General features: G+C 39.8%; 1 protein-coding gene across 1 annotated transcript in view; it reads left to right on the top strand.

Moving 5' to 3' along the window:
* Positions 1-1,403: 1,403 nt before the first annotated feature.
* The window catches only part of WDR49 (WD repeat domain 49), a 152,515-nt gene continuing 139,764 nt past the window's right edge, over positions 1,404-14,154 (top strand). The window contains 2 exon segments of the mRNA XM_082459466.1: positions 1,404-4,300; positions 4,672-4,832. Of these exon segments, the coding sequence (XP_082315592.1) occupies positions 4,133-4,300; positions 4,672-4,832 (329 nt within the window). The 5' untranslated portion in view covers positions 1,404-4,132.

Raw genomic sequence — 14,154 nt, 5'->3', positions numbered from 1 at the left:
GAATTCTGCCTCGGTTTCGGACTCAGTGCCACCCATTCCCAGGACCCGGCACTGAAAACTCAAAGCTATAGGAGAATTTTGCTTTCAGCCCATCCTATTTTACAAATGAGTACACATGACCATACCACTGTGTAGTTGATACAAAGTTCTGCGTTGGGCAATGTAGGGCTGTGGGCGTTAGTGAGGTACCATCCTTGTTCTCAGGGAGTTAACGTTGTGGGAGAGAGACAGATACAAAGGCAACTAATTATATTGCAAGGCAGAAAGAAAAACTGCTGTAGTGAAAGTGTAAACACGATGCTGTGGTTGCAGAGTGGAAGGAGGAATTAATTTGAACCAGGAGGATCCGGAACAAGGAAAGAAAGAAACTAGTATTTGTTGAGGGCTTAAAAGGTGTAGCATGGACATAATATACACTACCGAATGTAAAATAGTTGACTGGTGGGAAGCAGCTGCATAGCACAGGGAGATCAGCTCGGTGCTTTGTGACCACCTAGAGGGGTGGGATAGGGAGGGTGGGAGGGAGGCTCAAGAGGGAGGTACAGTACGGGGACATGTGTATGCATATAGCTGATTCGCTTTGTTGTGCAACAGAAACTAACAGTATTGCGAAGCAATTATACTCCAATAAAGATCTATTGAAAAAAAAAAAAAAAAAAAAGGTGCCAAAGGCTGGGCTGGTGCTTTCTCTGAGGCTCTGGGAACAGGTGATGTTTAAAGGGAGCTGGGGGCTGTAGGGGTGTGTTTGGCCACTGAGACCATGTTGGGAAGGTGTGGGTTCAAGAAGCAAGGAGACCGTGAGAAGACACCTTTCCACTGACCCTGAAGGACGGAGCCTGGGCCAAGGAGGAGCTTCAGCTTGAGATGGTGTGGTGGGAAAGGGGGTTTATAAGGGGAAGCTGCTTTCTATTATAGGAAGGAGGTGGTGGGAGAATTCTAGGCAAAGATTAAGAATGTTAGAACAGGCCTGGGGTGACGGGAGGACAAACAAAAGGGAAGGGAAATTAAGAGGAAAGACAGGGCCTGCATTTGTGTTGGTGTGTGTGAATTTCGGGGGAGGAAGAGAGCAGGGATTTGGGGGTGGACTGGGAGTTGTGACAAGGACACATATGGGAGTGTCTGTTCAGTGGGGAGAATGATTCAGTCCCAAGGTTCCCAAAAAAATGAAAGCTAGTGGATGTATCTGCTTGCATTGTCCTCTTGGGTGCCGCGTGCTCCGCTATGCTGGCAGCTGTTGGCTGGTCCCTACCGGAGAAGAGAGCAAGTGTCCGTCAGTCAGTCAGCTTTCTATCCAGACTGAACCTTCCACTTTTTTTTTTTTTAATTTTTATTTATTTATTTATTCATTTATTTTTGGCTGCGTTGGGTCTTCGTTGCTGCGCGTGGGCTTTCTCTAGTTGTTGCAGTGCGTGGGCTTCTCATTGCGGTGGCTTCTCTTGTTGCAGAACACGGGCTCTAGGCATGTGGGCTTCAGTAGTTGTGGCACGTGGGTTCAGTAGTTGTGGCTCGCGGGTTCTAGAGTGCAGGCTCAGTAGTTGTGGCACACGGGCCTAGTTGCTCCGCGGCATGTGGGATCTTCCCGGACCCGGGCTTGAACCCACGTCCCCTGCATTGGCAGTCTGATTCTTAACCACTGTGCCACGAGGGAAGTCCTGAAACTTCCACTTTTTGACAGGACAGACTGTCTTCATCAGTGCACCGTTCCCTACAGAGCCTAGGATGGCACTGGGCATGTGGCAGATTTTCACAAACTCATAATTGATTCATGGCAAGCAAGAAGGAAAATTTCAGTATCGGCAAGAGGCTAGTTATGGACTTTTCAGAGCCGTGGAAATTTGACCTGAAAGTTAACCACACCGTTACAAAGAAGGTAAAAGCCATCGAAGATTTTATGATCAAGAATGATTTCTAATGCCACGATTTTACCGAAAGAAAACTGTCAGTTAATTAACTTCTACAGTAATTTGTTAGCTGTTCATTATACTCTCCTGTTTTGACTAATGAAAATGTTTAGAGCTGCATCTTTATGAAAACTAAGTAGTCCAGGCAGTTTGACTCTCTTAGAATAATTAGAGAATTTTGTATCGTCATCCAGTGGGACGCCTACCTCTCCCGGTGCAGCTTCACAGAATATTTTTTCTGTTTCCTCTTTCTTCCCTCATTAGTGTCTGTTATTTAAGCCCAACTCTTCAACATATCACCATAAAACATTTTACAGACATTTATAGGACTGATCTGGCTGAACTAAGCTATTATTAATTTGCTTATTAGGATGGTAAGAAGACAAATTTTATCCCTATGTGAGATGATTTAGGGGAATTTATCATATTAGGGCTTAAAGTTGTTTTTCTAATTTACATGAAGGGCTAAACCAGGAAAGGCAAATGTGTGGTAAATATGCTTCCCTCAGCCCTTCTGTGCCCGTGATACACATCCGTAATTTATAATGTCACTCTTTTCCTCTGGGCCTACATATAACTTCACAATTCTTCTCAACACAGCACTATAAACAGCAAGAGATTGGGATTGGCATGAAAGATGAACTAGACAGGCAACAGCTCCTATAAGACTGTAAACCCCTCACAGGTAGGCACCAGGTCCTTAGTAAATGGATTTTGGAATGAATGATGGACAGAGAAATTGGTGAATTAATGGCTACATGAATGATACTTCATTTTTTTTTCCAAAACTGGTCCAGGAAAGCCTTGGGATACTTGCCTCTCTGTGTTGTGGGGAGTGTGCTTTGTACCACCACGTGCCTGTGAACACTAGCTCATTGAATGAAATTGTAGGAAAAGAACTTAGAGAATATCTAGTGACAACTTTTCAGTTTTACAGAGATGAAAATAAGGTGCAGAGATGGCCTCCATCTAAAGGGCAGGCTCCGAAGGCAGAGCCACTCTGTCGTTTTCCACACCTTACTGACTGCATGGCCTTTGGCCTTTATGTTGCTTCTTCATCTGTAAAGTGGGAAGAGTGATCTTGTCTGCCTTGCAGGGTTATTGTGAAGCTTTAACAAGATAAGGAATTACAAAGTGCTTAGTGTAGTGCCTGGCATATGGTAAATACTAAAACAAAATATTAACTTTCTCCTTTTTCCTTCCTTTTCATTAATATTAGCTGAACCAGTGATGGTACTGTAAGTAGTTTTATCATAAGGTTTATCATATTATGTTATGCTGTGTTTCCCCCTCCCCCATACTTTCAATGAATTGGAAGCCTATGCTAAACCATCCCCATTTTATATACATAGAAACTAAGACAAAGAGAATATAGGAATGGAGTCTTATTAAATAAGAATGAAACATTTTTTATACGGAAAATGTAACATTCCTAAATTCATTGCTCTTTTCTTTGGCTAATCATCTTGTTTCATAATACATAACATGCTTCATAGAAAATGTATTTATAAAAGTTGTCATTAAATAATGCAGGGGTGAAATTTAATAAAAAATGAGTGGGCTGAATTGCCCTTTAAAAAAGCCTCAATGTTTACATTATATATTCCAACCTTCAGGTCAGTCATTAGTTGGGGAGGTTAAGGGCTTTATGTTGGTTGCCAGGAAGCACACAAAGGCAGCAGGGACGGATGAAACAAACAAGGCCACATTGCTGGGAAGGTGGCCTTCAGAGGCCAGCGCTTCACTGGGTCGGAAACCTTGCAGCTGTGTCACCTCACGCCTCCACACAAGAAAATGGAGTTTAAAACCACAACATGGGAATAGAAGCAAGGTTAGCCAAAGAGATTTTGAGAAATTGCTTTTCTAATGCATTTTAAGTGAGTATTAGATGTTGCATTCTGTGTCAGTTGCTATAAACACGGGGGAAGCTTTTACACTTTTTAAAATCAAGCCAGGTTAAACAGAGTATAAGGAGGGGATGTTTTAAAACAATTCAACAGTGGGTTTTGAAAATAAACTGTGGAATTAAGGAAGTGCGGGGGTTGAGAGCTTTCATTCCCTACCTCTGGGCTTGAACTTTTTGCCTCCTAATTGAGTACCTTGAAATGTACTTTGATTCTGGAATTCGATTGCTAAGTTGTTTCTTTTCAAAGGCACCTGTTGAAGGAAAAGAAAAAGCAAAAGAAAAATACTTAGAGAGTTGAAGGCTGTTAAAAAGAGTTAAAGCCATTATGAGTTGCCAGAATGCTACCCTTGAGTTGAACAAAGGATCCCAGCCCGGGCCAGAGAACCCAGAGGGAATTTCACAAGGTGCAACTGCAGAGGAAGATGCCTGCATAGCCTTGCTTGAAAACCAACTCAGCCTGGGCGACTTTGTCCAAATACAAAGAGTCTTTGAGGTAAGCGTTAATCTTATTTCCCAGAGACTTTGAGTTGCTCATGAAGGAGACCAGGATGAAACAGAAAGAGATTTTTCTCTTAAAAGTTTTTTTTTTTTAATATACTTAATGGTTAAAACAGGGAATTGAAAAGAATTGGTGAGACCTGGATTTAACACCAGAGTAACTTTATCCCTCAGTTCTTTGGGACAAATAACATTATTTAGTATGAAATTGCTGCTGTTGAATATCATTACCATCCAGGAAGGAAAATGAATTCTTGGACAAATTTTTTTCTTAGAGATCAACGTATTTTTGGAAAACAAAGTTACGACGGTGACAGTGGGAAGCCAGATCTCTAGGGTGACTCCCGATAATAACTGTCCTTGCAGGTAACATGGAAGTATCCCTCTGGAAATGCAGAGGTAAATGTTTCCCCGTGTGCAAACATTCTCCCCTGCCTCACCCCGAGCGACACAGCTCCTTTTCAAAGCAGACTGTGGCACTTCATTGTCCCAGACCCCATGAGAGGGACCAGTCTGCCACTCTTTTTGTAAATATTGGAGCAATGCCAATGAAAACAACATTTTTAAAATTTTATTTTAATTCTACATATAAAATAAACCTTAGGAATTTTAACTATAAATGAATAAGTTCCTTCTCTCTATCTTAATTAATTTTGAATTCTGCAGCTATGCCTAATGAACAGCATATATCAAAATGATTCTTAGCTTCTCATGCTGATAGGAAGAAGTGCTCTTCCGTGCTGTGGAATTTAGGTAGACATGAGCCTCCGTCCTTTCTACTGCATTACAGTTGCTAAAATATGATCTCAGGGCTTCAGAATGTCCTCTGGGGGTGCTTGAGAATGTCATATTAATTTGAAACAGACATACAGTGTTTGGGAATACCACCTTGAAATTAATAAAGCATGATGAAATCTCACCATTATATTGGCCTGTAATTGGCACAAATTTTAATCTTTACCTATCCAAAAAAAAAGAGTTGCTAACCACTGAAATACTCTACTATACCCTGTTTTGTATAACAAGTTAAATTTTACCTGTGTTGATAATGTCCCAATAGTATCAATCATTTCTTTTTAATAGAATCTATCATATTTAGTAGCAAAGACATGCTCTGCCCTACACTTTTCTCATTTTAATCTTCATGTATTTGCAGTTCATCCAAACCCATTTGTCTGAAAGATTTTAGTGCTGCCCATGTCCAATGCCCCAAATGAATCTGGCATATGTTGATAGACATAGCAAACATTTTGACAGCTTGAGGACATTCAGAAAAACGTAACAGCAGACTATGACAGCTTTGACCCTGGAATGAACAGAAATGTGGCAGTTTTTTTCTGGTGTTAAGAACACAAAGTTGAATGCTAGGGTCTATTAGGAGCGTCAACTGTATAAAGTCAATGTGTTAGAAAGTGAAACTGCTATAAAAGGTTAGGGGATGGGTGTTCTTTTCAAATTACCAATTAGTCTGGAGTGAACCCAAGTGAAATAGGAAAATTCGATCTCAAGATATATATATTTTTAACTTTAAATGTTTCAAAGGCTGGATCACTTATTTTGAAATTAACCAGTTGGAAAAGCAGGTACCACCCATGGACCAAACGGGAGAAAGAAATTGCTATTCAGAGCTTGCATGAACCTAGACAATCTAATTACAATCTTTTTTAAAAATCTAATTTTAAAAAAGAAATTGAGCTTTGCAAGCATACTTCAAGAAAAAATGAAGTCCATCATTTTTTAATAGACTCAACAGACAGAGTGGAACGATCCAATGGCAAATGTACAACCGGGAATAAAAGTTAGGCCCTTGAGACAACACGGTTTCCACACACAGCGTGGACACCTAGAGAAGAATCATATACTAGATGATTTCTGTGGACTCTCTTCCATCTGCCATGAGCGTTGGGCCCACAGGCCACAGGTGTAGATTGTTGTGAAAAGAAAAGTTGCCCTCGGGGGCTGTCCTGCAACACAGAACCCCAAAGTCAGTGATCTGTAGTCCAGTCACTAAAGACATGCTCTTGGAATGCCACGATTCTGGCACTGGATCCTTTCATCTCCTATTTTGTTTTTTGTACCCAGATTGCTTATTTGGAGCTGAAGAGTTTTCAGACAGTAGGTAAAGTCCATGTCGTTAAATAGCAGTAACAATGCTTAACTGAAAAATGGGAAGCTGAGTCTTTCTGTAGTCAATGTTTCACATATGTTTCCAAATGAGATATCACATACCATATAAATCTTAGTAGTAACATTTAGGAATGACGTGAGTAATGCTTATGTTTATTGCATGATGGTATATGAGTCAGAATCACTTAGTGTTTAAGAGTCAGGGGTCAGACTTCTTGGATTTGAGTCCCAGTTTTGCCACGGACAATGAGACTTTGTGCAAATTGCTTAATCTCTCTGAGCCTCAGTTTCCTTTGTTTCTAACGTGCGAATAACTGGGTTGTTGTGAGGATTAAATGAGGTATTATCCGGAAAGCACTTGGAAGAGCGCTTGACCCAGAAAAAGTGCTCAATTAACATAGGTATTATATGTTCAGTGAGTAGAGGTTGAACAACATGGTCTTTAACATTCTCTTAATTTTAACTCATACATTTCCTAAAAAAAAAATTAAACTTTGAATAACACTCACAACTATGCTTTTACATTCCTGTTAATTGGGGTAGGAAGTGGAAGCAATGAGTTGCAAAGACACAAATTCACATAGAAGAGTACAAAAGCATCATCTTTCCATGTCTTACTTCATATTTTATTAGCATGCGGAAGATTTTAAGTGATGTCTTGATCCTCTTCTTTAGAACAAAGAAGTTATCTGGATAGAAGTACTAGAAAAGTAACTTGAGGATTTCTTTTTCTTTCAAGTGATGGTGTCCAAAAAGTCATATATCAGCTCGCAGGGAATGAAACTTGTATTATTCATAGAATTGTAAAATGCTTGTTACTTAAGCTTTCCTGTAGCACTTGTAATGCTTAGAGAAATGATGTGGTCTCTGGATATTCATATTATTTTAATCTCAAACATAGTTTACATTTTCTTAGATACTTCAAAAGTCAGTTATTGTGTGAGGAAGGATGGCTGTGATTTGCTGATTTATAGGAATTCTGAGAAATAGAAATTATGGTCCAAGGGAAATGGAATTTTGGAAAAGCCGCATTGAGACTTGATGTATACTGACTTTCTTCCAAGACTGTGGCTATGTAGGTTCCTGAATATTTCTTTTCTTTAATTCTCCATTGTTGACCTCTTCACGTCAGGACAGTCTGGTCTTTGATCTTGGAAGCCTTGTTGCCTATTTGGCCTGTATCTAGTTTGCCTATACTGCTGGATTCACTGGATTGGGTCCTGACCTGCCTCTGTCAGCAGCTGTGTCTGTATCACCTCCTGGTATATTCTTTCTGGCCCAGAGCCATGGCCTGGCTCTACCCTGTCTACTCCATGCTGCTGTTTGCCAAAGTCCTACTAAATCTTTAGATTAAATAGCTTGAAATGAAATCTCCTAAACCACATGTAAAAGGTGCACTATTTCTGCTTAAAGTAGGAAGGGCCAAGACAGTTCAGTGTGAGAAAGGAAGAGTAAAAATCCTAACAGGAAGTCCCCGGAGATGTTTGGGGAAGGTTCTCAGAACAAACTTGTCTTGGGGAGCTGAATGGAATCTAAACACAACACACTTGTGCTGACAATCTAAAAAGACCAGAGAAATTCAGAAGGCACTTTTGCAGGTCTGAAAATTGTGCTTAAGGTATAATAAATGGTTAAATCCACAGAATGTATGATATCTTCATGCTTGATTGTCTTTATAAAATTCCCAAGATTTCTATCTACAGTAGGGCCTATGAACAACGCTTCCTTGTACCAACAGGACAAAGCTGAGAGGTCCAATGCCCTGCTGGGCAGGCTAGACTCTAAGGGAATACAGACAGTAACTGTTATAAAAAATTTAATTACATACATTTACAATTAAATAAATCATATTAACCCCCCCCCCCAAAAAACAAGAGCAGTACTGGTTTCCTGCTCCACCCCTTCTTTCCTCACCTCCCCCAGGGATGAGAAGGAGAAATGAGTAACCCGCTTGGTGGTGGCAGTGTTGATCTGTATTTTTAAAGTGAGCTGGGGCTAATCTATTAAAAGGCTATGAGATTGAAAAAAATATACAGACAGTCAGATTCCCACCTTTCCATTATTTATCCTTCTTTCTGAACTGTCAGGATTCTCCCAGTTCATTAGGGACCTGCCTTCTCATTGCTCACTGTATCTCCACTATTAAGTTACCCAAATGGACAGGCCTTCCTGGCTATAGCTCATGTTCCAGAACTATTCTTACCTCTTGCTTCTTTCTCTTCTACCCCAGACATCACCATTCCAAGCACATAAATAAAATCACCCATCTTTGTTTCATTCCCTTTCCTCAGAACTGTTAGATTTTGCTTGCCTCTGTCAAAATATGAGACAGTCCATGAAGATCATTAAAAAAATTTTTTTTAAGGTAAGACTGATAGTTAAAAACTGTATATTATGGAATCCAATAAAGTTCCAAAATTAGAAAATCTTTATTTTTATAGGGTATGCAAACTGTGTAAAATATATAATAGCACATTCATGATAAAGACTTATTTCTTGCTCATATAGAGAGCAGATATTTCTAATAGGCAGGCAGCTCCAAGTAGGGATTCTGGTCCCCAGGCTCCTTCCATCTTCTTCCTTCCACAATGGCCATATGCCAAGCTAGTCATGGGGGAAGAGCATGAAGGAGCACGTGGGGAAGGGTTTTGTGGACCAGGTTCCCATCCCAGTTGGAAGGGATCTGGAAAGTGTAGGCAGGCGCCTGCCCAGAAAACATTCTCACCCACAATCCTTAGAGTTAATGGTAGGAAACTTTCCATCTCTCCTAATAAACCAGCGTGCCTATTTCATAGATTAAGGAAAGTCGTGTGCCTAATGGTGTTTTGTGTTTTGCCTTAGCTGCCAGGAAGTTCAAAGCTAAATTTAGTGTTCAACTGATACAACTATTCTTAACATAGATTTTTCTGGAACAATTATCTTCTGTTTTCATTATATGATCCTTGCTCTTTTATCTTTGCCTTAATGGTCCAACTGCCTATGTACCTTCTATTGTAACTGAACTAAAACTCTTTCTAGGAATCAGTGGAGGTAAAAATGATGAATAAAAATTTAATATCTTTGAAGTTCAGTAAGATTTTATAAAACACTTCTGTAGGTATCGTGTTATTTGATCCTCTCACCAGCCTGGAATGTAGGCAGGGCAGATATTTTTATTTCCCATTTACACATAAGGAGAATAAAGCTCAAAGATATTTAATTGAGTTATCCCATGGGGCAGAGCCAGGGCTCTGGGGTAGATTGCCAACTTCCCAGCTCATTGTATGGCATGGCTCCCACTGGCCACCAGGCAATCTCCCTTTGAGATTTGCTCTAAGGAATAGGAATCCAATAGAATAAGGACTTCATTAACAAAACGAGCATGTCAAGTTAGTAGCACACAGGCACTGTGCCTTGGTAACTTGGAATTAATGCACAATCAGCAAATAATCAACACTTCCTACAATAAAATCAATGCAGAGAAGGGTGGAAGAATAAAAGGGAAAGATAGGAATAAACTCATTGCTTTTTTATTATTTTTTTCCTTTCTAAAGGCATTCAGTGGTGGCTTGAGAGAAAGTAAACAGGTAAAGCTTAATCTATAACTTTATTCCATAGTACAGAGTACATTCAGCAATCTCAGTCAATCCATCACCTGCTGAACAAAGGCAGCAGGGCAGAGCATTTCTCGCCCCAACTCCCTTAGTGGAATCAAAAAAACCTATTTTTGATGGCAGTAGAAAATCAGTGAACCCTGCAGGCACCCCTCCTCAGCATTAAGGTAAAAGTGTGAAGACAAATCCAACAGCCCTGCAGCTGGCACAATTGGAAACAACAGAGGAATTCTTTGGTGATTTTGTCTGAGTTGCTAGAATTCATGGGTGAGGTTAACAAACGATGCCATCACCAAAACACAAGCAAGTGAAGTTCTTTGTCAACACATATGAAAATTCGGTCTTCCTGAACACTGCTGCCTTTGTGCTAAATTTTGTGACAAGTTCTAACAGCTTCATGCCTTTTCTAATTTCTCTGTGTGCTTTCATAACAGGTGCTTATAAAAATTAATCTTGGTCAGAGAGGGTGGTGAAGAGTGCTTTTGGGGGACAGACATTTTAACCTTAAGCTTTGGCCAGGACTGAAGCAGAGAAGGCAACAAAGAAACTGGTCATAAAGGAGAAAGAAAGAAAGCAAAGATGCCTATTGCTATTCATTTGTAGTGTATCAACTTAGCCAGACCTTTAGACCTAGGGCACAGCCTACCTTTGTAATTTCCTGAAAATTAAGAAAGGAAAATGAAGAAAGACAACTGGAGAACTATAATTTGTGCTATTTTGATTTCACATTTGTCCTGTGTTAGCAAGTATAGCACACCCAATGATGAGACAAGACCCCACCAACTTTGTTGCTAGAAATAGGAACCCTCTGAATTGTCTCTTGTTGATTTCTGACCTTTGCCTGAAGCTCTGCCTCACGCTTGCTCAGACACGAATCCCTTGGAACTTTTCTTCCCTCATCACGTCTTACCGCCATATTGTGGATAAGCATCTTGTGAGATATTGATTCTCTGGGCACCAGCATTCTCTGCTGAGGACTTCCAGGGACACGGTTTTCCTCTACTCCATCACCTCCCATGTTCTCCCTCCCTAATTCTCTCAACACCCCTGAGGCCAGGTTGTCACACTGGTCTTCCTCCAGATCTGTCCAATATGGTGGCCATGGGCCACATGTGGCTATTTAAGTTAAAATGAAATAAAGTTAGAATTTAATAAAATAAAAAATTCAGTTACTCACAAGCGCCAGCCACATCTAAAGTATTCAGTAGGCTCATGTAGCTTGTAGGCACCACATCGGATAGTGCAGATTATAGAAGATTTTCTTCATCACAGGAAGTGTTATTGGATAAGGCTGTTTCAGACCTTTCTCTTGGTATCCTACTAACTTGTTCCCCTTCCTCACTTCTGGCCACATTTATATGGCCAAGGGGCTACTTTCAGCGCCTTAATCCCCCTGGAAATATACCAGACTGCTCATTCCTTAGAGCCTGGAGGCCAAACTGATTATTGGCCCCAGAGATACCAGAAAATATTTTCCTTTACTTTAGTCTAAGACCTATCTCTCCACTTTCCTAGGGCTGTAAAGAATGGGAACATCCATTTCTTTCAAGGGAATCCTTACCTCCGCCTTCAAGGCCCCCTCCCCTCACCACTGGTATTCAGTCTGGATTTATGGTTCCAACAAGTCAGTCACAAAATTATCTGACACTGGCACATTACCCAAATTGTTCATGCTGGTGGTATTTTAGTTACTTGAATGCTTTAACAGTATTCCTGTTTTAGGACCTATCAAATGCTGGTGCCTCATGTTGGAATATTCCCACTTCCCTCCCTCCAATCTCCAGCCAACTCCTACTCATACTTCATGTTTAAATACCACCATCCCAGAAAGTCTTCTCTCACTACCCAGGCTGGGTTAGCACCTTATCCTGTTCCTGTTTTCTCTCTTCATAGCTCCTGTGTGTTCTTTTCTTTCTCTAATTGCAGATACTCTGATTAAGTACAAGTAGAGCCATGTAGAAGGATCAAGCTGGCAGAGAGAAATCGGTGTGAGACCCCAGAGCGTGGCGACCCTGGGTGCAAATGAGATTATCTTGAGGAAAGAGCAGAGTGTCTAAGACAGGATCTTAGGGAAATCCTTCAAGGGGGTAGAGAAACAACTGGAGTCCATACCATAAATAAAGAAGCAGGGTTATTTCCTGGAAGTTGAGAGAGGAGAAACAAACAAACAGAAAAAAGGGGTGCAGTCAGTCATATACAATTTTTATGATTCCTATTTATTTAACAGTTCTTTTATTATTAAAAGAAAAAGAAGGAATACATTATTTTCATTGTATAAAATCAAAGTTACACATGAAAGTCTCCTCTTACCATGACTTACCCTTAGCAACTACAGTACCCTGGGTAACTACTCTTAATGTTGCATACTTCTAGTGTATTTTCCATTCATTTCTACCCATATACGCATGTACACATATCATATGTAGCTTTACTTTACATACAGTGTATTTTACATATAATATATATTACATATTTTATTTTGTGCATTCAAGGAAGAGTGCCACATAAATAACTGCTAATCATGTGAAAAGATACTCAGACTCACTAGGAATTGGATTTGAAACTTCTTCAAAAAAGAAGACATCCTTTTTCATTCATCAGCTTGGCAAAGATTAAAAAGATCAATAATGTTTACTGTTGGCAAAGAATCAGGGAAATGAACACTATTTCTAAGATTGTAAATTGTGAAGGCTTTTTTGGTAGGCAATTTTCTGGAATATATCAAATGTAAAATGTATCAAATGCATACTTTTTGAACCAGCAATTCCAATTCTACAAGCTATCCTAAATAAATTATGACAGATACAGAAATAAAATTTGTATGAAAATATTCATTTTAATATTGTCAATAAAATGGAGTATTTAAAACACCACAAATATTCATCAATAAATTAATGGATAAATGAATTATGGTATACTTCTACTACTCAGCTATTAAAAAGAATAAGGAAGACATAAGATTGCCAAGATTTACTGTTCAGTGAAAAAAAGAAAATTGCAGAACAGTGCGTAATCATATTCTAAAATGAAAAATGTGTGTATTTTCCATAATTGAGACCTTGTGTGTCAAGGTCTCAATTATGGAAAAATAGAACTGTGCTTGTAGCAGGGTGAGGTATGGCAAATGGCTTTGTGGACTCCTTATCTATACCATAATTCAATGCAAAGATAAATGTTATTAAAATGTCAGTATATCTTAATAGCCTAAAGACTCGGTGCTACTATTTTCTAAATGTATGGTCTAACAATGCTGAATTTAAAAGCAGCACCTGGGCTTCCCTGGTGGCGCAGCGGTTGAGAATCTGCCTGCCAATGCAGGGGACACGGGTTCGAGCCCTGGTCTGGGAAGATCCCACATGCTGCCGGGTAACTAGGCCCGTGAGCCACAATTACTGAGCCTGCGCGTCTGGAGCCTGCGCTCCGCAACAAGAGAGGCCGCGATAATGAGAGGCCCGCGCACCGCGATGAAGAGTGGTCCCCACTTGCCGCAATTAGAGAAAGCCCTCGCACAGAAACAAAGACCCAACACAGCCATAAATAAATAAATAAATAAATAAATAAACCCAAAAAGTTAAAAAAAAAAAAAAATAAATAAATAAATAAAAGCAGCACCTTTTATAGATACTTTGGCTCTCTATGAAGTATTTTTCTCCATCACCTTCCTTTCATTGAACTTTAGCATTAAGAGAGAGACTATAGAGAGCCATTGTTGCCTTTATTTTTCAGGTGAGGAAACCAAAATCCAAATGAAGGGATTTGTCCATTTGAGTTGTTGGCAAAACCAGAACATCACCCAAAGTGGTCTGATTTCCATTGTTGTCTCTTTTCTCTTAGTGAACAGCGCTAAACTTTACTCAGATTTATTTCTCATTTTCCAACATTATTTTACATGGTATGATTCTATAACTTGACCATTGTTCACTACTCTGACCCCCTCCCCAAACTGGCTATTATTGGTAAAACAGATGAGCACCACTTCTACAATATAGATGAGAATATTAACAATACATTCATTCATTTACTGATTCTTACAACAGATATTTATTGAATGTTTACCCTATGGAAGTTGAAAACCACTGAGACCCAGACCTTCCCTCATGGAGAGCTATATTGACAAATAAGCTTGGAG

Source organism: Balaenoptera physalus (assembly GCF_965194825.1).
Source record: "Balaenoptera physalus genome assembly, chromosome: 4".
In the NCBI taxonomy this organism is placed as follows: domain Eukaryota; kingdom Metazoa; phylum Chordata; class Mammalia; order Artiodactyla; family Balaenopteridae; genus Balaenoptera; species Balaenoptera physalus.
Note: the sequence above shows the minus strand (reverse complement) of the source record. Positions and strands in the feature narration are given on the sequence as shown.